This window comes from Octopus bimaculoides, chromosome 28 (genome assembly GCF_046866305.1).
Source record: "Octopus bimaculoides isolate indiv1 chromosome 28, ASM4686630v1, whole genome shotgun sequence".
Taxonomy (NCBI): Eukaryota; Metazoa; Mollusca; class Cephalopoda; order Octopoda; family Octopodidae; genus Octopus; species Octopus bimaculoides.
This window is the reverse complement of record NC_142955.1, coordinates 25453944-25478453: the sequence shown is the minus strand read 5'-3', so window position 1 is coordinate 25478453 and position 24510 is coordinate 25453944. Positions and strand designations below refer to the sequence as shown.

Genomic DNA, 24510 nt, shown 5'->3' with positions numbered 1-24510 from the left:
TCTGCTATATAAAGCGTGTCAAAACAGACCATAGGGCATGGTGCAGGCCTCCGCTTAGCCAACCAACCCCATGCTGCCACGTAAAAAGCACCCAATACACTCTGTAAAGGGGTTGTCATTAGGAAGGGCATCTGTCTTAGAAAGCATGACGAGAGACCATAGAGATTGGTGCAGTCCTCTGGCTTGCCAGTTCCTGTTAAACTATCCAGCTCATGTGAGCATGGAGAACAGACGTTAAATAATAAGTATAAGAGAGTATTGTAGTTCGCTTGAAGCATTGTGTATTGTTTGTAAAGAATAAAAAGTTTAGGAAGGTATAACAATGCAATATAGAACAAAAAATGGACTGTATACCTGTTGTAACTTGGTAAATTGTTGTCCGATGATATTTCGGAATTAGAATTCCTTCTTCAGATCTTATTAGCTGGAGCCTCTGCTATAATAAGATCTGAAGAAGGAATTCTAATTCCGAAATATCATCGGACTACAGTTTACCAAGTTACAACAGGTATACAGTTCATTTTTTGTTCTATATTGCATTGTTATACCTTCCTAAACTTGTTATTCTTTACAATAAGTATAATGTGAGGGTGGCAATATGAACCCACACAATTTTCGGATCATAAACCGAACGCTGTAACCCTTAGGGGGCACAGTGTTGTTGCTCTATTTTTATGTACATCTGTTTTTTTTTTTATTACTATTTCTCTATCTCACTGTCTCGCTCTTTTGCTCTCATCTTTCTAGATACATCCAATACATGGTCGACATTATACACAACCCATCCTTAACCCCTCACAACAAACCAATCCTGTTGGTCTCACTAACGATGTCACCAATTCCTCTCTTCAACAAGACCAAGTAAGTAACAGCATACTGCTTCTCTTTTTCTTTCCCCTTTTTGTATTCTTTATTTATTTGCAGCATTCTTATACTTTTTGCAGATTGTGTATATCAGGGGTTGGCAAAGTGGTCACTACTGACCAGTGGTTTGCTCGTAGATAAAATTAGTCGGGGTGCTGCTTCAGAAAACTTTTAGCCATTGTTTTAATGTTGTGTAAAAGGAAACAAAACATATAAAAAGAATATTTATTCATAATCATGATCTGTTCGTGTGTTTAATTTGTTCACTGAATACCACTGCGAATACCCCCCCCCCCTTGTTTTTCAAAAATCCCTCCTAAATCACAAAATAAGAGGGGCAAAATCTATTCTATTTTTCAATCCAGCTGGCAGAAACGTTAGCACGCCGGGCGAAATGCTTAGCGGTATTTCGTCTCTCTTTACGTTCTGAGTTCAAATTCCACCAAGGTCGACTTTGCTTTTCATCCTTTCGGGGTGGATAAATTATGTACCAGTTGCATATTGGGGTCGATCAAATCGACCGGCCCCCTCCCCTAGAGTTAGAAAAGAATATTCCGCTGTACAATTTCTACAGCGATGCATTGCAAAATCAGTCTAATTGTAGTAGACAAAACTTCCTTACAATATTTAGTTATCTCCCTTTAAGATTTCGAATTCAAATTCTGCTATGAGTTATGTCCCTTGATATCATTCAATACAGTAGTGGGACTCCTATTTTAGCTGCCAGAAATCTCAGAATCCTGTGCAGTATGATGTACCGTTTTGAGCAAACAGACTCTACTATTGAAGTTGGTTGATTTGCATACGGTATGTTAAAAATAGCTTCAAGCTGGTTGATAAAGATTAAACATATTCTTTCAGCTTTAGAAGTATATTAATTTGTGTCTGTATCCGTTAGATATAATCATTTTATTTACTATGTCCGGCGGTATCGGCCTTTAGCTTTCCCTTGAATAACACCGATGGCGTGCAGAGGGGAGTCTGGGTATGCATGGGTGAAATGCTGGTCTTCCGTAAACAAACCTCGCCCGGACTTGTGTCTTGCAGGGGAACTTTCTACTTGCAGTCTCACGGCCATTCCTGACCGAAGGGGGCCTCCACCCTATGTTCATATAATGGAGTGGAGAGAGGAATCCGGTATGCATGGCTGACTGCTGGTCTTCCATCAACAACCATGCTCAGACGTGTACCTTGGAAGGGAACTTTCTAGGTGCAATCCCATGGCCATTCATGACAGTAGGGAGTCTTTACCTGTTACACTGTGTACATAAAATGGAGTGCAGGTGGTGCTGGTATGCATGGGTGACTTCTGGTCTTCCATAAACAACCTTGCCCAGACTTGTGCTTTGGAGGGGTAACTTTCTTGGTGTAGTCCCATGATCATTAATGACCAAAGGGAGTCTTTAGTACTCACTCTTAGAAAATTGCAGGCCTTGTGCCAAAATGTGAATCCAGCCTATGATGTGGTAAGCATGATGGACTAAAATACTTTGTGACATTTCCTCTGGTTATTTACATTCTAAGTTTAAATTTACCCTTCATCCTTTTAGGGTTGTTAAAATAAGTACCAGCAGAGGCTGGAGTTGACGTATTTAATTTACCCGCTCCCCAGTAATTGCTGACTTTGTGCCAAAATTTGAAACCGTTATTTACATCACATGTCTTTCTCTTTTTCAGGACCGGATGTCGACCATTTGCTGAAGTTTTTCTCGGAGAAGACAGAATATTGACTACTTCGCAAGAATACGAGCGGATGAGGTGAGGCTTCCATGGGAAATGCTCTTCTTTTTTCACTCCAAATACCTCTATCCCAAGTAGTTTAATTCAAGTGTGTTTGTGTGTCCCCACCCCCTGTCACTGCTTAACAACTGGTGTTGGTTTCTTGAAGTCCCAGCCAATGTACTTAATGACAACAAGACTCAGGCATGGCTGTGTGGTATGAAGTTTGCTTCCTAACCTTGTGGTCTTGGGTTCAGTCCAACTGTGTAGCACCTTGGGCAAATGTTTTCTATGTATATAATTATATACATAGCTGTATATAAATATGCACATCATAACATTATATCTACATACAAACGTGTGTGTATATGTACATACATACACACACACACACACATATATATATATATATATATATATAATGTCTGCATATTCATCTGTGTGCATTTGCAGTTTTTGTAGGTGTATGTATATATTAGTGTGAATTTGTGTATGTTTGTATATGCATATAGGTATGTATATGTGTATATATATTTCCTTATGTGTATACATGAATAATTAATACGTGTGTGCGTGTGTGTTAAACTTTGCACAGATGTCTGTATCTTGCTTTACATATGAATCTATGCACATATTTATGTCTGCTATGTATGTATATTTATGTATATATACACTTGTGTACCTTATAAATTAACGCTACTTTCGTCAGAGCCATTTCTGGTTATGTATATTTAATGTTGAATAAATACAATAATGGTTTCGAATTTTTGCCACAAGGGCAGCTTGGGAGAGGTGGGAGATGAGTCGATTACATCGATCCCTATGTTCAACTGGTACTTAGTTTATCAACCCCCAAAAGGATTAAAGGCAAAGTGGACCCCGGCAGAATTTGAACTCAGGTCAGAGCGACACGCAAAGTAACGCTAAGCATTTCGTCCAGCATGCTAACAATTCTGCCAGCTTTGGTAGGATAAATATAATAATAATAATAATAATAATAATTCTTGGATGGAATTTATAAACATTTAATGCATTGCTATTTATTTTATTCACAAATTCCATTGTTTTGTTTGTTTCCAGGGGTTTTTCAATAGAAGAATACAAACTGACGATTTCTTTAAATATATCGGCTGTGGGAGACGTCACCATTGCGGTATACCATGCGAGGTCAACATTTGGGGGAAAAGTGCAGGGCAAGGTGAGACAATGCTTATTTTATTAAATTTTAAATTCACATAAATTCACAAGCACCAACCACATGGTTCCGGGTTCTGTCCCACTGCGTGGCACATTGGGCAAGTGTCTTCTGCTATAGCCTCGGGCCGACCAAAGCCTTGTGAGTGGATTTGGTAGAAGGAAACTGAAAGAAGCCCATCGTATATATATATATATATATATATATATATATATGTATGTGTGTGTATATGTTTGTGTGTCTGTGTTTGTCCCCCCACCATCGCTTGACAACCGATGGTGGTGTATTTACGTCCCCGTAACTTAGCGGTTCGGCAAAAGAGACTGATAGAATAAATACTAGGCTTGCAACGAATAAGTCCTGGGGTCGGATTGCTTGACTAAAAGGTGGTGCTCCAGCATGGCCGCAGTCAAATGACTGAAACAAGTAAAAGAGAGTATAACCTTTTTTTTTTTTTTTTTTCAGTTCTATATTTAAGAGATGAGGAATCTATTTCCATTATTTACATTTGACGGATATTTGTCCTCATCTTTTTTGTTGTTAACACAACGTTTTGGCTGATCTACCCTCCAGCCTTCATCAGGTGTCTTGGGGAAATTTCGAACTTGGGTTCTCATTCCTAAGGTATTTTTCAATGTTATTATTATCATTCAGGTCACTGCTTGGAATTGAACTCGGAATCTTGGGGTTAGTAGCCCACGCTCTCAACTACACCATATGCCCATGGGCATATGGCATAGTGGTTTACATAAGACTGTTAGGTGTGATTTCAAAGAGATTTGACTGCTATGTTTTGCAGAAGTAATGTCGTGGTTATAAATACAAGTAACCCTATGTTTTTCCTTTTTATTAATTTTTCAGATCACATCCATGAAAATGTTTCAGCTCCAGTTTCACACAGGAATGATTAACCCTGATGCTGAGAGTTTAAAATATACATTGTAAGTGGTTTTACATGTACACACACACATACATACATACATACATACACACATATTAAAAAAAATATTTAAAAAAAAATAGTAAAATTAACCATTACCGAGTTCTCATACTGGATATATGCGACGCAGTAAATATTTTCTGCAGACATATTCCTGGAATTAGCGCGCCAAAACGAAGACTTTTGAATTTTACCATTAAGCTGTAATTAGCAGAACCATATACACGCGCACCTATGGCGGTGGGCAACTTTGTATAGAGTTCTGAGGATTATGGTTCCATTACAAATCAGGCTGAAGAGAAATAGACAGTCGGTAAGATTGTTAAATTTTGAAACCGGTCCCTGTTTAATAATGATTTTTTTCGGTGATTTTAAATGTCTTGCCCGCTTACGTTTTGGTATTCCGCTATATTTCATGTTGAGAACAATTTAGGTTTTAATAGACACAAGATGTGATCTATTTCTAGTACATTGAATGTCCACGTTAGTGGTCAACGTTATATATAAAAATGTACATACACACATATATAGACATGGCTGTGTGGTAAGAAGTTTGCCTCCCAATCACATGGTTCCGGGTTTAGTCCCACTGCATGGCAGTCTCGGGCTGACCAAAGCCTTGTGAGTGCATTAGGTAGATGGAAACTGAAAGAAGCTTATCGTGTATATATATATATATATATATATATAAAAACAAATAGTAAAGGAGTATATGCATATATACGTACAGGTATGTGCATACCTACATCCACCTGTATGTATAGGTGCATATCTGGGTACAGGACATTGCAAACAAAACATAGACAAGAAAATAATGATAATCAGAGTACAGAATACACACAAGCCACAGAGAACATTTTCCTTCATCAGCTACCCCCATTTTAACACCGGCGTTTCGATGAGCTGTATATATATATATATATATATATATATATATAAAAACAGTTTGATTCAAACTCCTTGGTACATTGAGTTTCAAGGAGGACGATGATCTTCAGCCATTGGAAGTTTAGCGTCCTGCTTGAAACTCAGAGTATCAAGGAGTTTGAATCAAACTGTTTTAATCCATACATGTAACTCCCAATAAATGTGTTGAGTGACCTTCTTTCGTTTGTCTACTCACTTGTGTGTGTATGTATATATATATATATATATATATATATACACACACAATCATCATCATCGTTTAACGTCTGTTTTCCATGCTGGCATGGGTTGGGCGGTTTGACTGAGGACTCGTGAGCCAGAGGCTGCACATACAAATACATACATCTAAAGCAGGTGTTCAAAATCCTTTTTTTTTATCTATGGACCCCTTTGATTACTATTTTCTTCTGGTGGATCCCTATAGCCACTCAATGTTTAAAAATCAGTTGTATTGAAACGTCTTCCAAAATTCCTATTTTGTTTGCCACACATTAATTTGTGTAAGTTGAACTATGTCAAATGTTAGAGAAAGAAACCTTTCTGTTTCTTGCAATACTTGCCAATGCATACATCTAAAGCAAAATCTTATCAGGAGCCCTTAAAATAATACTATGGATCCCCAATTTACCATTTTGTTGCGTGTATCCCCAAAAATTTTATATGGACCCCAGTTGAGAGCCACTGCTATAAATAATAGCATGTACATACTGGGTTAAGAAACCCTTTGGTTTAAAATAGTCATAGGCTATCCAGGGACACAAACCCACATCTCCAGTAAACATGGTTTTTTTTTTTTTAATTTTTCTCAAATTCTTGTACTTTCACTTTTGATTTCTTTGTTTTCTTAATTCTTTCTGTCTTTCTTTACTGTCCAGCACTGATCTGGATCATATTGAGTCTCCGGAGAAGCTGCCAGAACTGTTCAAAGCTGTACTAGAAATCAATGTAAGCCCCAATGACAGGCCACAGACTGACCACATGCTGCCGTGGGAGAACTTCAATGTTAAGTCAGTCAACCCCAAAATCCTGTTCTCTTCTGAGGAGGAGACGGAAAGGGTACAGTCGGAACTTGGTAAGTTGAAGAAATGTCTCTGTGCTTTTATATGTTGTATGTATGTACAGGCTGGGGTGGTAAGCAGCAGAACCGGAGGCAGACCTCGGTTTGTGTGGATGGATGGAATGAGGAAAGCTTTGGTGGTTAGAGGTGTTGGAGAGAGAGAGACAAGAGAGCTTATTAATGACAGGAAAGCTTGGAGAGTGTTTGTAGACGGATGAGTGAATGTGGATGGATGAGTGACTGTGGACAGATGTTGCTCAAAGGAGTACAGAACCAGCCTGATGTGGCAGGGGTAAGCCAGCATATGCTGTCGAGCCCCACTGCTAATATCAGGGGTTGCATTCTTTGCCTTGACCCAAGCATAGAACGGGGCTTGCCTCTTTGAGCTGGGAAATGAATGGAATGCCTGGTGTGTGTGTCTTGTTGTGGCCACCCCCTCCTAAAAAAAAATGAGGAATACATTTGACGGATATTTGTACTCATCTTGTTTGTTGTTAACACGACATTTCGGCTGATATACCCTCCAACCTTCATCAGGTGTCTTGGGGAAATTTCGAACCTGGGTTCTCATTCCTAAGGTATTTTTCGATATTATTATTATTATTATTATTATTATTATTATTATTATTATTATTATTATTATTATATGGTGTAGTGGTTAAGAGTGCGGGCTACTAACCCCAAGAGTTCGATTCCAGGCAATGACCTGAATAATGATAATAATAATAATAATAATAATAATAATAACATCAAAAAATACCTTAGGAATGAGAATCCATGTTCGAAATTTCCCCAAGACACCTGATGAAGGTTGGAGGGTATATCAGCCAAAACGTTGTGTTAACAAACAAGATGAGGACAAATATCCGTCAAATGTAAATAATTTCTTTTGTTGTTCAGTACACACACACACACACACACATATATACTGTATATAAAATCTCTAATCCTGTTTATGTTTCCGTTGCAGAGTCAGCGGAGAAGGCCAGTTTGAACTCCCATCAAGGCTCTTCAGAGCACATTAACGACAGCCCGAGCAGGTCTTCAGGCAAGGAGTCACCTTACATGAGTCCACAGCTGAGGCAGAAGAAAATGTCGGCAGCAAACAATTCTGGGAAGGCAGTTGGCAAGAGCCAGTTCTTTGACAGCCTGAGCTGGCAGCAGGGAGATGGCCAAGGGAGACAGGGTGCGCCGGGTGTTGGCGGTGGGGCTGCCGTTGGTGCCACAGCTGGCCCTGCCAGGCCTCCGGGTGAGTCGGCCGAGAGTCTGCTGGAAGATATTGAGAGTACAGAGGACGATGAGGATGATTTTGCTTCCCTCTCGCACCACGGTCGCGCTCGACCGACACAGAGGGCCGTGAGCCCGAACCCTTTCCAGGGAGATGCGTCTCCGCAGCATCAACAACACCAAGAGCAGCAGCAACATGAGCAACAACACATATCTAACGTCGAAGAGAACAAAACAACATCGGGTCCTGCACAGCCCCCTTTTGTAGCAACAGAGGAAACCTGCGACCTCTTGAATTTGGGCGACGATCCAGTGAACGAGGGCCACCGGTCAGATGTTCCTGGTTCGAACATTTCTAGTCAAATGAACCTGCTGGACATAGGAAATGACCCAGCGCCACCTATCAGCAACTTTGATCTGCTGAGTGGCGGCACCAGCTGGGCTGGCGGTGCCTCAGATCAGATACCATCAGCCCCGCCGACCTCAAACCAACAGGGCCAGAGCCAGCAGCAGCCAAATATGACCAACACCTTTGACCCCTTCCAGCAGACGGCAGCAGCGAAAGCGACGACCCCTACCTCCTACCTCCCCCAGCAACCCGTTGGTTCATCGCCCCACAAGAAAGCCACCGAGAACAAGGAACCAAAAATCCAGTTTGACAACTTCGACCCATTCCAACTGTCCGGGGCAACAGCGAAACCCGGTGACTTGTTCAACCTTCTGGAAGGCGACCAGAAGCCAGGCCCGACTTCAGTCCCATCGAGGGCATCGCCGACGGTCGGTTTTGATTTGATGGGCTCCTGGGATGACGGGGCTGCTGGCAACTGCAGCACTGGCATTGGTGTGGGCAGTGCAGCCAACTTGAGTGGCTCGACCAACAACCTGTTCCCGGGCAACCTACCAAAAAAGAACCCGAGCTTCCCCTCCGGCCTCCACCTCTTGAACACCTCCAACTCAAACAGCACCAACGGAGGAGGACAGGGCATGGCAGGCATGTCTCTCGGTTCGAACCTGTCGCGAACCTCTTCGGCTGCTGCTTCTATGAATGCAATGGGACAAGGTCCTGCACCAGCGAAAAGCATGCAAAACATCCGGTCTCCAGACCCGTTTGCTGATTTGGGTAAGTCTTGTCATATTTCGCTTTTGCTGTGAATTGCTTATAACGGTTTGAGATGGAGTCTGTTACCATGGCCACATCATCATCATAGATCCATCTTCCATGCTGGCATGGGTTGGATGGTTTGACAGGAGCCGGCCAGGTAGAAGACTACACCAGGCTACTGTGTCTGTTTTGGCAGGGTTTTTACAGCTGGATGCCCTTCCTAACGCCAACCACCCCGCAGAGTGGATTCAGTGCTTTTTATGTGGCACTAGCACAGGTGAGGTCAGTTTTGGCATGGTTTTTACAGCTGGATGCCCTTCCAAACGCCAACCACTTCACTGTGTGGACTGGGGGCTTTTTACACAGCAGCAGCATGGGCGGGGTCACCAAGTAACTTACAAGATAAGGGAATCTATTATGAGAGGGGAGGGGATATTGATTCAGGTGATGAAAGGTTAGAGTGTGGCATAAAGACAGAGAAGCAGAAACAGGTGTCTTACTATAAAGGAGGTACATGGTTACCTGGCCAAGAGAGGAGGAGAAGGATAAAAAGGGAGAGAGTGGTGACAAGAAAGAAGACAGAAACAGGGGTGCTACTGTTGATATGTATATATATATATACATCATTTTCTAATTGTTACACAAGTTTTGGGTAAAACCTCCACTTTTACCCGCTCCCATTGATTGCACCTAGTATGGCACTAGTGTAGCAATAATTGGGTACCCTCCCAGCAGTATACTGGATAGATACTATCCCTTAGTGGGTTGAACCCCCAACCCTTAACTCTCTCACGTTATATATATATATATATATATATATATATATATATATATATATATAAAGTGAAGTATATTGCCACTTAAATGTGGCTGACCCCTAGGGGTGGATGTTACTGTTGCTTTTAGCCCCAGGAGGACATCTCCTCCATATATATATATATATATATATATATATATATATATATATACTCATACACGTGGCTGTGTGGTAAAAAGCTTGCCTCCCAACCAAATGGCTCATGGTTCAGTCCCACTGTGTTGCAACTTGGGAAAGTGTCCTCTACTAGAGTCTTGTGAGTGGATTTGGTTGATAGAAACAGAAAGAAGCTCATCATATATATATATATATATATATATATATATATATATTAGGCTCCAATCTAAATTTAGATTGGAGCCTGGTGTTGCCATCCGGTTTCACCAGTCCTCAGTCAAGTCGTCCAACCCATGCTAGCATGGAAAGCGGACGTTAAACGATGATGATGATGATGATGATATACATATATATATATATATATATATATATATATATATATATATATATATGTGTGTGTGTGTAACTCTTTTTTTACACACGGGAGCGAACACATGTTACGATAAAGTAGAGAAATTTGAAAAGACAACACGAAACCGGTTATTTCTCCAAATACAATGTTTATATACCAAAAAATTTTATAACATTTTTCTGACATAATTTAAATATACACTTTAACCATGTAACACAAGCCTTCTGTAGTTTTTTCACTCTTGTTTATCTTTTATATATATATATATATATATATATATATATATATATTTATATAGTATAGGACAATCCGGAAGTTGTCATAATAGCATCTATCGTCAAAAATAGCCGATGCAAATGCCTCAAAGCTTTTAGCTCCAGCATTTGAAACTCTGAGTTCTATTATTACAACTTAAATATTTATTTTTTGTCTTGCAAGTACTAGGGGACCCTGTCAGTACTTGTGCTACTGCTGAGTAGTTGGTATTAGGAAGGGCATCCAGCTGTAAAAATCCTGCCAAATCAGTTACAGAAGTCTGGTGCAGGCTTCTGTCAAACTGACCCATGCCAGCATAGAGGGAGGATGTTAAACAGTGATGATGATGATGGTGATATATATGAGTGTATGTATGTGTTTTTATTTCTGTATGTCTCTCTCTATATATATATATTTATATATGTGTGTGTGTGTATAAAATATTGTTTTACAGGTAACTTAACCTCAATGAAATCACCTGGAAGCACCAGTAATCTATCTGCAACTTCACCTGCTGCGCCATCCTGGCAACAACCCAGCCCACAACAGCCTAAGACCGCATTCGGTGGGCTTTATTCAGGTATGTACACACACACACACACACACACACACATACACATACAATAGACCAGCAGTCGCCCATGCATACCAGCCTCCCGTCTCCATGCCATCATATGTACATAGGATAAAGGGTAAAGACCCCCTTTCAGTCATGAATGACTGTGAGATTGCCCCCTAGAAAGTTTGCTTCCGAGGCACAAGTCCAGCAAGGTTGTTTATGGAAGACCAGCAGTCACCCATTCATACCACCCTTTACATGGGGTTAAAGTGTAAAAACCCCCTTCTGTCATGAATAACCATGGGATTGCACCTTGAAAGTTCCCTTCCGAGGCACAAGTCCAGGCAAAGTTGTTTATGGAAGACCAGCATTTGTCCATGCCGGCATCAGAAAGAGCCTCCCTGCTGTTAAACTCTCTGCCTCGAAAAGTCCCGTCCAACTGATGCCAGCATTGAAAAGCTGATGTAAAACCTACCCATCACCATCAACCAGCACATTCCCCCCCACCCCCCACCATGTCCAGTGATCAATTTGCTAGGATACTCCAGTTCCCTGTGTTGCACTGCATGCATACAATCCTATCAACCTGCTTCCAATACATTCTTTAATGTCTTTGGCAGTCTCTTGCACTCTTCCCCTCGACGCTTCCTCACAGGATAGTCTCGGAGCAGTGACCTGTGGTTAGTTCTATGTCCAAAAATATGATAGCTTTGTGAACTTGATTCTTGATAATGAGTCTTTGGACTTTTAGATTTTCAGAGAGTTATTTGGAATGCAACAACATATTTAAACAAATTTTTTTTTTTTTTTTTTTTTTTTTGGAAGTGTCGAATGTGTATCTTATCATACTTTCCTGTTTGTATGATAGATGTATTTGTTTTGGCAGGTGCTGGTTCATCGACTGGTGCCCCAGGCTGGCAACAGGCACCAAACAACCAGGTGCCATCGTCTCCCAAGAAACAACAAACCCAACCAGCCACAGGTGCGACAGCAGCGACACACAAAGCAGCTTTTGGACCTGGTTCCGGTCCTGGCCCGAGTGTTATTGGAAGCAGAGATGATAGAGGGACACGCAAGCCTTTTGGTAAGTTTCTTTGCTGGAGGGAGAGTGTAGAGTGACTTCTCTCTCTCTCGCTCTCTCTCTCTCTCTCTCTCTCTCTGTCTGTCTGTCTGTCTGTCCATGTCTTCTCTATATATGTTCATTCGTTTCTATGTTTTATATGTTTGTCTCTGTATATGTTTATTTGTCTGCCTTCCTGTATCGGATTATCTCCCTCAGTCTCTCTTCTTGTATCTGTCAGTCTCCCTATCTCTGTCTTTCTCTCTGTGTCTGTCTGTCTGTCTCTCTGTGTGTCTGTCTGTCTGTCTCTCTGTGTCTGTCTGTCTGTCTCTCTGTGTCTGTCATTCTGTGTCTGTCAGTCTCCCTATCTCTGTTGGTCTCTCTGTCTCTCTCCCCGTGTTCATCTGTCTACCTCTCACTGCCTGTCTCTGTATGTCCAACTGTCTCAATATGTCCATATTTCCACCTATTTCTATGTATCCATCTGTCTCCAAATGTTTGCTAAACACCTGTAACCATTTGCCTTGAATGATTATGAGTGACGACTATAAATGCCATTAAAACTATTTGTAGTGATTGCTACTGAAGATGTTTGCTCCTCTGTCTGCTAGCATTAAACATTTGCTGTGAACACCAGCATTGAGCATTTGCTGTAAATGCTGTTGGGTGTGTTTACTGCAAATGTTTATTTCTGATATACATCAGCATGATTACCTGTCCATTATTTACATTTGACGGATATTTGTCCTCATCTTGTTTGTTGTTAACACGTTTCACCTGATATACCCTTCGTTCTTCATCAGGTGTCTTGGGGAAATTTCGAATCTGGGTTCTCGTTCCTAAGGTATTTTTCGATGTAATCATTATTATTATTATTATTATTATTATTATTCAAGTCACTGCCTGGAATCGAACTTGGAATCTTGGGGTTAGTAGTCCATGCTCTTAACCACTACGCCATATTCCTACGGGCATATAGCGTAGTGGTTAAGAGCATGGACTACTAACCCAAAGATTCTGAATTCGATTCCAGGCAGGGACCTGAATAATGATAATAATAATAATAATAATAATAATAATAACATCAAAAAATACCTTAGGAATGAGAACCCAGGTTCAAAATTTCCCCAAGACACCTGACGAAGGCTGGAGGGTATATCAGCCGAAACGTTGTGTTAACAACAAACAAGATGAGGACAAATATCCATCAATTGTAAATAATGTAAATAATGTACCTAATTCCTCATCTTTTAAATATGTATTTTCTTTTTGCATGAAACCTGTGTTATTTAACAATCCCTGGAACCTTTTCATTGCAGGCCCAAAACCTAAGGTGGATACCGATACTTTTGGAGACCTTCTTGGTGGATTTAGCTCCAAGAAAGCGAATGAACCACGGACTATAGGAGAAATGAGAAAAGACATTTTAGCTAAGGAAATGGACCCAGATAAACTGAAGGTAAGAATCTGTGTTGTTGTCATCTTTGTACATTTGAAATAATCCTTTAATGTACAGGGTGTCCACAAAGTCTGGGTACATAGGGATTAACACATACTTTGATGCAGCTTGGCACCAGTGACATCACAATTCAGTTGAGTAAACTGGAGCAATGTGAAATATAGTGTCAAGAACATGACACGTAGCATTGTCTAGCTTGTCTGGGAATCAAACTCACGGCCTCATGACTGTAAGCCCAACGCTCCAACCACTGAACCATGCACTTTCATATATATATATATATATATATATATGGTGGCACTCCATAAGTTATGATGTCGAGGGTTCCAGTTGATCCGATCAACGGAACAGCCTGCTCGTGAAATTAACGTGCAAGTGGCTGAGCACTCCACAGACACGTGTACCCTTAACGTAGTTCTCGGGGAGATTCAGCGTGACACAGAGTGTGACAAGGCTGACCCTTTGAAATTAATTTTTTGTGGATTATTTTTTCTTGTGAATTATTTGCTCCATATCGATATATATATATATATATATCATCATCATCATCATCATCGTTTAACATCCGCTTTCCATGCTAGCATGGGTTGGACGATTTGACTGAGGACTGGTGAAACTGGATGGCAACACCAGGCTCCAATCTGATTTGGCAGAGTTTCTACAGCTGGATGCCCTTCCTAACGCCAACCACTCAGAGAGTGTAGTGGGTGCTTTTACGTGTCACCCGCACGAAGGCCAGTCACGCAGTACTGGCAATGGCCACACTCAAAATGGTGTATTTTATGTGCCACCCGCACAAGAGCCAGTCCAGGGGCACTGGCAACGATCTTGCTCGAAAATCCTTACACATGTCACGGGCACAAGTGCCAGAAAGGCGTCGCTGGGCACAGGTGCTATCCCGATTTCGCTTGCCCCAATAAGTCTTCGCAAACTGAGTTTCGTGTCGCACACACACACACACACACACACACACACATGCACAATTCATGCATGCAAGCATTTATATGTGTGTTTGTGCATATATACTTACATGCACTCACATAGATATATAATTGCCACAGGCATAGCTGTATGGTAAGAAATTTGCCTTCTTGACCACAATTTCAAAGTCAGTCCCTGAAAGTGTTTTCTAGTATAACCACAAGCTGACCAAAGCCTCATGAATAGATTTGGTAGATGGAAACTGGAAGAAGCTTGTGTATATGCGTGTTTCTGTGTCTGTTACTGTCTTCTTGTTTTATTTCATGAGAGTTATATGTGAGATTCGCCACCATGCAAGCTGTATCGTTAATTTATAATCACTCAACATGTTTTGTCATGCAATCTGTGAAGAGCACGTGGTGTTACTTAAGTGCACTGCCATCTAATGTCCAGTTGCCTAATACCTAATGTGAAATTAGTTTGTAAGATCGTCTGAAATGGATCTATAATACTGTATACTTTGATTAGTATGGGAGCACCCTGACAGAGCAAATAAAAACTCAACAAGTAACATTTCACCAAGCACTAACATTCACACACATGTATACACACACACATATATGCACACACACATATATACATGCACACACATATACACATGAATATGTATACATACACACATATGCACACACACACACACATATACACACATGCATATATATGCACACACACATACATACACGCACATATACACACACGCATATGTATACATACATACACATGCATACACACGCATACACACACATGCATACAGACACATTCTTATGCACATGTGTGTATATATATATATATATATATATACACACACACACACTCATACATACATACACATAAACATACATATACACATACATATGCACACACACACACACACTTAGTTCATAGTTGTTATATTTGTGCTAGGTAAGTTGTGGCACTTGCTGAAATGTTACTTTTGTTGAGTTTGTACTTGCTGCATAATCAATTAATATACATATACATCATCATCATCATCATCATCGTTTAATGTCCACTTTCCATGCTAGCATGGGTTGGACGACTTGACTGAGGACTGGTGAAACCGGATGGCAACACCAGGCTCCAATCTAAATTTGGCAGAGTTTCTACAGCTGGATGCCCTTCCTAACGCCAACCATATATATATATATATATATATATATATATATATATCATCATCATCATCATCATCATCATCATCGTTTAACGTCCGCTTTCCATGCTAGCATGGGTTGGACGATTTGACTGAGGACTGGTGGAACCGGATGGCAACACCAGGCTCCAGTCTGATTTGGCAGAGTTTCTACAGCTGGATGCCCTTCCTAACGCCAACCACTCAGAGTGTAGTGGGTGCTTTTACGTGTCACCCGCACGAAAACGGCCACGCTCGAAGTGGTGTCTTTTATGTGCCACCCGCACAAGCCAGTCCAGGGGCGCTGGCAACGATCTCGCTCGAAAATCCTACTGGAGCCAGTCAGGCGGTACTGGCAACGGCCACGCTCAAAATGGTGCAGCTCATGTGCCACCCGCACAAGAACCAGTCCAGGGGCACTGGCAACGATCTTACTTGGCTTGCCGGGTCTTCTCACGCACAGCACATTTCCAAAGGTCTCGGTCAGTAGTCATCGCCTCGGTGAGGCCCAATGTACGAAGGTCTTGCCTCACCACCTCAGCCCAGGTCTTCCTGGGCCTACCTCTTCCACGGGTTCCCTCAACTGTTAGGGTGTGGCACTTTTTCACGCAGCTATCCTCCTCCATTCTCACCACATGTCCATACCAGCGCAATCGTCTCTCTTGCACGCCACAACTGATGCTTCTAATGTTCAGCTTTTCTCTCAAGATACTTACACTCTGACGGGTATTCACATTGACATTACACATCCAACGGAGCATACTGGCTTCATTCCTTGCGAGCTTACGTATGTCCTCAGCAGTTACAGCCCATGTTTCACTGCCATGTAGCATGGTTGTTCGTACGCATGCGTCATACAGTCTGCCTTTTACTCTGAGTGAGAGTCCCTTTGTCGCCAGCAGGGGTAAGAGCTCTCTAAACTTTGCCCAGGCTATTCTTATTCTAGCAGCTACACTTTCAGCGCACCCACCCCCACTACTAACTTGGTCGCCCAGATAGCGGAAGCTATCGACTACCTCTAGTTTTTATATATATATATATATATATATGTATGTATGTATGTATATATATTTACGAACAAAACAACAACAGACGAGGACAGGTGGTGTAAACAACAAAAGGATGTATTAGTTTAACGCTCGGGAATAGGGAAAGTCTTTAACGTTTCGAGCCTATGCTCTTCAACAGAAAGAAATAAGGAGAAAAACAGCGATCTATCATGGCGACTATATAAACATACACGTGTATGTGTGTATATATCTTCTTTTTTTTTTCTTTATCTTTCAGATAATGGAGTGGACCAAGGGTAAGGAACGCAACATCCGTGCACTGCTGTGTTCGCTGCACACTGTGCTTTGGGATGAAGAGGTGCGCTGGAAGGAGTGTGGGATGCATGAACTGGTCACACCTGAGCAGGTGAAGAAGGTCTACAGGAAAGCTGTTCTGTCTGTCCATCCGGACAAGGTAAGTAAAATCTTTGCTTTTGTTAACAACCTCAGTAAACTGTCCCAGTGGTTAGGGGGTAAGATGGATCGGGGGTATTTCTGCCTCGTTTTATAGTCAAACTTGTATCTTCTGCTGGAAATAAACAGGGTTAGGGTCATTGAAAAGTAACTCACTATTTTAAAATACTTAGAAATTATTTATTAATTGTAATTTTCACAGAAAATGGATATAAGAAGAAAGCTTTTGCTATGAGGTTTTATTCAAAATTCAGTATGGGCTCCAGATGTCACCACCAGCTTCTTGGGTCGCCCAGGAATTGTGTTAACTGATTTCGCGAGGAACTCTTGTGAGATGGAAGAAGACATAATTTCTTGTATTCGCTCTTCAAGTTCTTTGGTTTGGTATAGTAGACTTGTTCCTTCATCCAACCCCAAAGAAAGAAGTCACAGGATGTTAAGTTAGGACTCCTGGCTGACCACTCATGTGGACCATGACGACCTGTCCATCTCCAGGGAAAGTGGGCATTCAACCATTCGCGAATGATGAGCATTATGATTACAGATTAAATTCTCCAGCCCCCTCGCCCGGTCGATGCCAGCCCCCTCACTCTGACTGGCTCCTGTGCCAGTGGCACGTAAAGGCACCCTTCAGACATGATCTCTGCCAGCCCCCCTCTGGCTCCCGTGCCATGTAAAAGCACATCCCAGTAGCACGTAAAAGTACCATCCAAATAGTGTCGATGCCTGGCCCCTAAAAGACACTGATCTGAATGTTTAAGGGTTTCGCTTACCAACGAATTTTCTACTTCCAGCTAACAGGAACGCCACATGAAGCGCTGGCCAAATTGATATTCATGGAACTGAACGATGCCTGGGCCGAGTTTGAAGAGAAAGGAATGCAGTCATTGTATTAGAGTTTCCAAGAAGAAAGAAAAAAAAAAAACAAGAAATTGAGATGAAAAAGAAAAAAAACTGATAAATTAAAAGAAACGGAACGAAGAAGAAAAACATAAAATAGAAATTAAACAAACTTAATCAAATCCAATCTAATTGATGTATCAATTGCTGAGATGAAACGAGAGAGAGAGAGAGAGAGAGAGAGAGAGAGAGAGACAGAGAGAGAACCAGTGATATATAGAGAGATGGAGAGAGAGGGACACAGAGAGAGAAAGAATGAACAGACTGGTCAGTTGATTGATGAAGGTACCATCGGTCAGTGTATAAAACTAACATTCCAATTGTCTCTGTGGGGGTGGGTGGCCATGGCCGTTTGGCATGGCAACCGAGAAGAGACGATAAGATTATTGTTACAAGTGATGCATTATACTATAACTACATACATACAAACATGCAAACATATATGTGTACATAAATGTGTACCCACACTTATACACACACAAATACATATATCTATATATATATATATATATATATATATCACGTGTTATGTACATACACACATATGTATATACATGCACACATATTTATTACGTGTATATATATATATATATATACATAAGTAGGTATCTATGTAGGTATATATATATATATATATATATATATATATGTATAGGTGTATATCTATATACACACACACACACACACACACACACGTACATACATATATACATATATATATGCACACATATATATACATATATATACACATATATATATATATATATATATATATATATATATATATATATATATATATATGTTATATATATGTACATATGTATATATATATATATATATATGTATATATATATATATATATATATATATATATGTTATATATATGTACATATGTATATATATATATATACATGTACACAGGTTCATCAGTGCATGTATGTACACAGAGCAAGCACCCGCAGAATGATCTCAGCCAAATTGCTGTTACAAACAGATCGAAAAATACACACACATACTCACACGCACACACACACACATATATACATGCATGTGTCTTATATAATGAAGATATATGTATGTATGTACTTTCTGTATGTATCTTTGAAATTAGCATGTGTGATCTCAAAGCCTCCTATTTTTCTTTTATTCTTTCGGTGTTAAGTCTCACAGTTTGGTCTATTTGAGAAACTGAAGTGGTTTTGGTCAAATACTTTTTGGGGTTTTGTTCCCGTTGTAAATGCAGAGACCGTTGTCGATCTTTAATTACAGTAAATACAGAATGCATATATCAAATATATATATGTGTATATATGCGGACCTATAGATGAAATATTTTGGCATTTTTTCCTTTATTTTTGGTAGGTTCTCATAAAGACAGAGACTTTTGTCAATCTTATTCCTTGCAGTATATATGTGAGCGTGTGTGCTATATATATATGTACACATGCACATACATACATTCACACACACACATGCATGCATATATATATACTTATGTATATATAGATTCAAGGTTGAATATGGTACTTATGCGTAGGCACCCGAATATCGTATCCCAAAAGGATAGGTGATCAAAATCAATACTTATGTATATATATATATATATATATATATATATATATATATATATATATATATATATGTATATCAATTTAAATACACAACTGAAAGAGCTACTTATAGTTTCATGCTATTATGGTACTTGAACAGACATATTTATAAAATACGCCATGTATTTTAAAGCAATCTTTCAGGTTCTGTTTATGCATTTATATATATATATATATATATATATATATATATATATATATATATATATAAGCAAACGTGTGTGTGAATATAAACTTGTACCTATGTTTCTTTTGCATGTGTGTGTGTACCTGTATGTAAATGCGTGTGTATGTGTGCATATCTGTATGTATGTATGTATGTATGTATGTGTGCATCTATCTATGTATTTATGTTACCCATTGTTGCTGTAAATATTGTTAAAGAAAGACGGAAAGAGTTTGAAGTAAAAGATTACGAAAATACAAAAAATCAAAGTAAATAAAGAAATAACGACCAGCAAACGATAATAACTAAATAACGAAGGAAATTAAAAGCTGTGTAAACTTGGTTAATTAAAAGATAATTGCTGTTAATAATTTGGTGTTCAACTTATTGTTTTGTTACCTGAGTCTTCTTCCCCCCCTCCCCCAGTTTTTGGCATCTTTGTTATGGCTTCCAGTGGTTAATGCATGTTTGTTGTTTAGCCCTTGGATCAGTGCTGGTGAAGCAGACCCCCATGGTAGGCATGCTTTAGATATTGCCAACCTTTTTTTAAATTTTCTTTTAGCTTGCTTACCAACCACATGGTTCCGGGTTCAGTCCAACTGCGTGGCACCTTGGGCAAGTGTCTTCTACTATAGCCTCGGGCCGACCAAAGCCTTGAGTGGTATTTGGTAGACGGAAACTGAAAGAAGCCCGCCATGTATATATATATATATATATATATGTGTGAGTGTGTTTGTTCCCCCAATATCGCTTGACAACCGATGCTGGTGTGTTTACATCCCCATAACTTAGTGGTTTCACTTATGAAACAAACCAGTATGCAAATTAGAAGGCAGTCAAAAGTTCACTTTAAAAGGACACAAGGTGAACGCACGAAATAAAGCAGAGTCACCAAACTTGGTTCAATACTTAGCCGAAACAAAGAATTAAATTAGAGCAATGTAGCACCTCCCCAAAAAGTATGGGATGTAAAACATAAATTACACAGTATCACAATAAAACTGAGCACAAATAAATCTGTGTTGTGACACATAATAGTCCGGAGGTTTTCGTCTCGATCTTCTTGGATGTTGACGACTGTATTGTGGAGTTTATGTCACTAAGTGGTAATGATGAGATAGCAGGTTCTTCTTCAGGAGCAGACTCGTCAATAACTTGAGGTTCTGAATCATGGAAAGAAGGCATATCTCCTAGCTCTTGGTCATCTTCCGAAGAATATCGAGGTTGCAATTGTTCTAGATGACATCTCCAAATGGGACCTCTAGGTACAACTTGAACACGAAACATTCGTGTTTCTTGTTTCTTCACAACTATAGCTGGAACCCAACGTGCATCTTGGTTTCTCGTTGGTCCAAAATACATACTGGATGTTTTAAGTACATCTCTCTCAGTCGTCCTTTTCAATTTGGATTGGGCCAAATGAGCTGGAGATGGAAGCAAGACATCAATCATCATCATCATCATCGTCGTCGTTTAACGTCTGCTTTCCATGCTGGCATGGGTTGGACGATTTGACTGAGGACTGGTGGACCAGATGGCTACACCAGGCTCCAATCTGATTTGGCAGAGTTTCTACAGCTGGATGCCCTTCCTAACGCCAACCACTCAGAGTGTAGAGGGTGCTTTTACGTGCCACCGGCACGAAGGCCTGGCAACGGTCACGCTCAAAATGGTGTATTTTATGTGCCACCCGCACAAGAGCCAGTCCAGGAGCACTGGCAACGATCTCGCTTGAAAATCTTGGTGCATAATTGACAGCTGTTGAGTAATTCACTTGGCGAGTAGCCACTAGTGGTAGGTGTTCTCCTGAACTGCATCAAGAATTCCAGCAAAGCTGCTTTAGGTGTTTTGGAGGACTTTTGTTACGCTTGCTTGAAAGTTTGAATCCAGCGCTCAGCAGCTCTGTTCGTTGAAGGGTGACAGGGAGCTCCTGTTAGATGAACAATGCTTCTCTCCTTCCAGTAGTTTTGAAATTCTTCAGAAGTAAGCAGGTGGCATTGTCAGACACGATGGTATGTGGATAGTCAAAGTGTGCAAAATCTTCCTCTAACAAATCCATTGTAGTCTTACTGGAAACGAAAGTAGTGGCATGGATACAAGGGTATTTAGTGTAAGCATCAGTGACTACTAACCAATTATGCTCCATGAAGTTGATGGCATGATTTACATGCAAACGAGACCAAGGCTTTTCGGGCATCGTCCATGGATGTATTGCTGGTTTAGGTGATGCCTTTCTGTGTTCACAGCAAGAAGTGCAGCGGCAGCAAAGATCCATGGTTTCCGCATCAATGTGTGGCCAGTGTACTGCCATCCGCGCTAATTGGTAAGTAATGCTGATTAAATCAAACAGACTATCTCATCCTCATCACCAAAACAACTGTGATGTTTTAATACAGAATTATTAACTTGGATTACATTACTCGAATGCAAACTAACAATGGAGTCAATATGTGAACAAATACATACATTATATATATATATATAGACACATGCACACACACACACACACACACACACACACACATACTCTGGTATTTGAGTACTCTTTTTTCCACCTTGTTGCACATTTTATGTGCTTACTCCGGTATATATATATATATATGAGGACAATAATATGCAGTTTAATGCTGAAAAATTCCAAGCCCTGCGCTACCAACGTCCAAAACTGAATATGAAACTTACAGAGTACACTGGTCCGCAGGGAATTTCAATCCCAGAGACCTGGGTATCGACATGAGTGATGATACCTCTTTCCAAGTGCACATTACCAGGATGGCAACAAAGTGCAGACGATTGGCTGGATGGATCCTGAGAACATTCAGAACCAGAGATAAGGAAACCATGATGATCCTCTGGAGGACATTCGTGCTCAGCCGCCTGGATTACTGCTCACAGCTGTGGTCACCCACCAGTCTGAAATTAACAGCAGACCTTGAGGCAATCCAGAGGAGATTCACAAAGAAGATTGTCTCTTTGCAACTGCTCAGCTACTGGGAAAGGCTGAAACAGCTAAGACTCTACTCCCTGGAGAGAAGGCGGGAGTGGTATGCAGTAATATACATCTGGAAGATCCTGGAAGGAATTGTGCCAAATTTTGGCATTGAAAGCTACACCAATGCCAGAACGGGACGACACTGCATAGTGCCAAAGATCCCAGCAATGCCATCACGCTTCAGGACCAGTTACTGCAACAGCTTGGGATTCAGGGGCCCACAGCTTTTTAATATTCTCCCAAAGAGCCTGAGGAATCTGCACAAAGTAGATGTAGGGGTTTTTAAATCAAAGCTGGACCTCTTCCTATCGAGAGTCCCAGATGAACCTACCTCGCGGCAGGAGGTGCAAATGAGGGTTGCTAAATCAAACTCCATTCTTCACCAAGTGCCACATATTGTAAGAGGTTCCCTGTAATAACAGTGTAGCAACATGGTGGTGCATCAGCATGGCCGCAGCTCTAAGCTGAAACTTTAAAAAAAAAATATATATATATATATATATATATATAAAAAATATATAGTTTTAGGGAAAATAACCAAGTTTCAAGAACTCATTGATGAAAATCCACTATCACATAGAAAAATTAACAATTAAAAGCACAATAAATGAGTATAATATAAAACAAAGTAAATATCATAAGATAAAGATAACTTGGTTATTTTCCCTAAAACTATATATTTTATATATATTTTATCTATAAAGCTCAATTTAATTTTAATTTTTTATAAATTGATTTTAATTTAGTTTTTACCTGTAATTTTGGATTTTGTCCCTAATATTATTATATATATATATATATATAAAACTGATAAGAGTAGATATTAAACTTTGATCATAGCTATATATATATATATATATATATATATATATGATGAGCTTTTTTCAATTTTCAACTACCATATACACAAGATTTTGATTGGCCTGAGGTTATAATTGAAGACACTTGTCCCAGGTACCGTGCGGTGGGACTGAATCTAGAACCATGTGGTTGGGAAGCAAACTTCTTACCACGCAGCCACACCTATGCCTATATAATCATATGCACATGTATACGCACACACGCATGTACACACGCATGTACACACGCATGTACACACGCATAAGGTAATGTGTTGGCAGAACCATTAGCACGCTGGACCAAATGCCTAACAGCATTTCATCTGTCATCACATTCCGAGTTCAAATTCCACTGAGGTCATCTTTACCTTTTGTCATTTTGGGGTCGGTAAAATAAGTGCCAGTTAAACACTGGAGTCAATTTAATCAATGTAGGCCCTCCCTTGGGCCTGCTGGCCTTGTGCCAAAATCTGAAACAAATTCACACACAATTATATATATATATATATATATGGATGTGTTTGTATATATACACATATATATATGGATGTGTTTGTATATATACACATATATATATGGATGTGTTTGTATATATACATATATATATATATATATATGGATGTGTTTGTATATATACATATATGGATGTTTGTATACATATATATATATGGATGTGTTTGTATACATACATTATACATATATATATATATATATATATATATAGACATGCACACTCACACACACACACCAATTATATCCATCTATATATTTGTGTGTGGA

At 39.9% G+C, this 24510-nt stretch overlaps 2 protein-coding genes across 18 annotated transcripts in view; one reads left to right on the top strand and one right to left on the bottom strand.

The window, feature by feature from the left end:
- LOC106876583 (cyclin-G-associated kinase-like) overlaps positions 1-18314 on the top strand; it is a 105508-nt gene extending 87194 nt beyond the window's left edge. For 9 of the 17 annotated variants that reach the window (XM_089344711.1, XM_089344706.1, XM_089344707.1 and 6 more), the window contains 11 exons: positions 748-861; positions 2542-2622; positions 3664-3781; positions 4640-4719; positions 6521-6717; positions 7673-9049; positions 11027-11152; positions 12018-12215; positions 13511-13650; positions 17048-17224; positions 18018-18314. In XM_089344711.1, the coding sequence (XP_089200837.1) occupies positions 748-861; positions 2542-2622; positions 3664-3781; positions 4640-4719; positions 6521-6717; positions 7673-9049; positions 11027-11152; positions 12018-12215; positions 13511-13650; positions 17048-17224; positions 18018-18119 (2710 nt within the window). In that variant the 3' untranslated portion in view covers positions 18120-18314. Of the gene's footprint in view, positions 1-747; positions 862-2541; positions 2623-3663; positions 3782-4639; positions 4720-6520; positions 6718-7672; positions 9050-11026; positions 11153-11999; positions 12216-13510; positions 13651-17047; positions 17225-18017 lie in introns of all 17 variants that reach the window. The other 8 variants (XM_089344710.1, XM_089344702.1, XM_089344704.1 and 5 more) reach the window with 1 other exon arrangement.
- A 3518-nt stretch (positions 18315-21832) lies between these two features.
- LOC106876584 (uncharacterized protein K02A2.6) lies at positions 21833-22174 on the bottom strand. The gene has a single exon (XM_014925190.1). The coding sequence runs from the start codon at positions 22172-22174 to the stop codon at positions 21833-21835; it is 342 nt and encodes a 113-aa protein (XP_014780676.1).
- Positions 22175-24510: the final 2336 nt, after the last annotated feature.

Bases quoted from the DNA above. Each gene is read 5' to 3' on its own strand.
- LOC106876584 (XM_014925190.1), bottom strand. From the start codon at position 22,174: ATGGATCTTTGCTGCCGCTGCACTTCTTGCTGTGAACACAGAAAGGCA.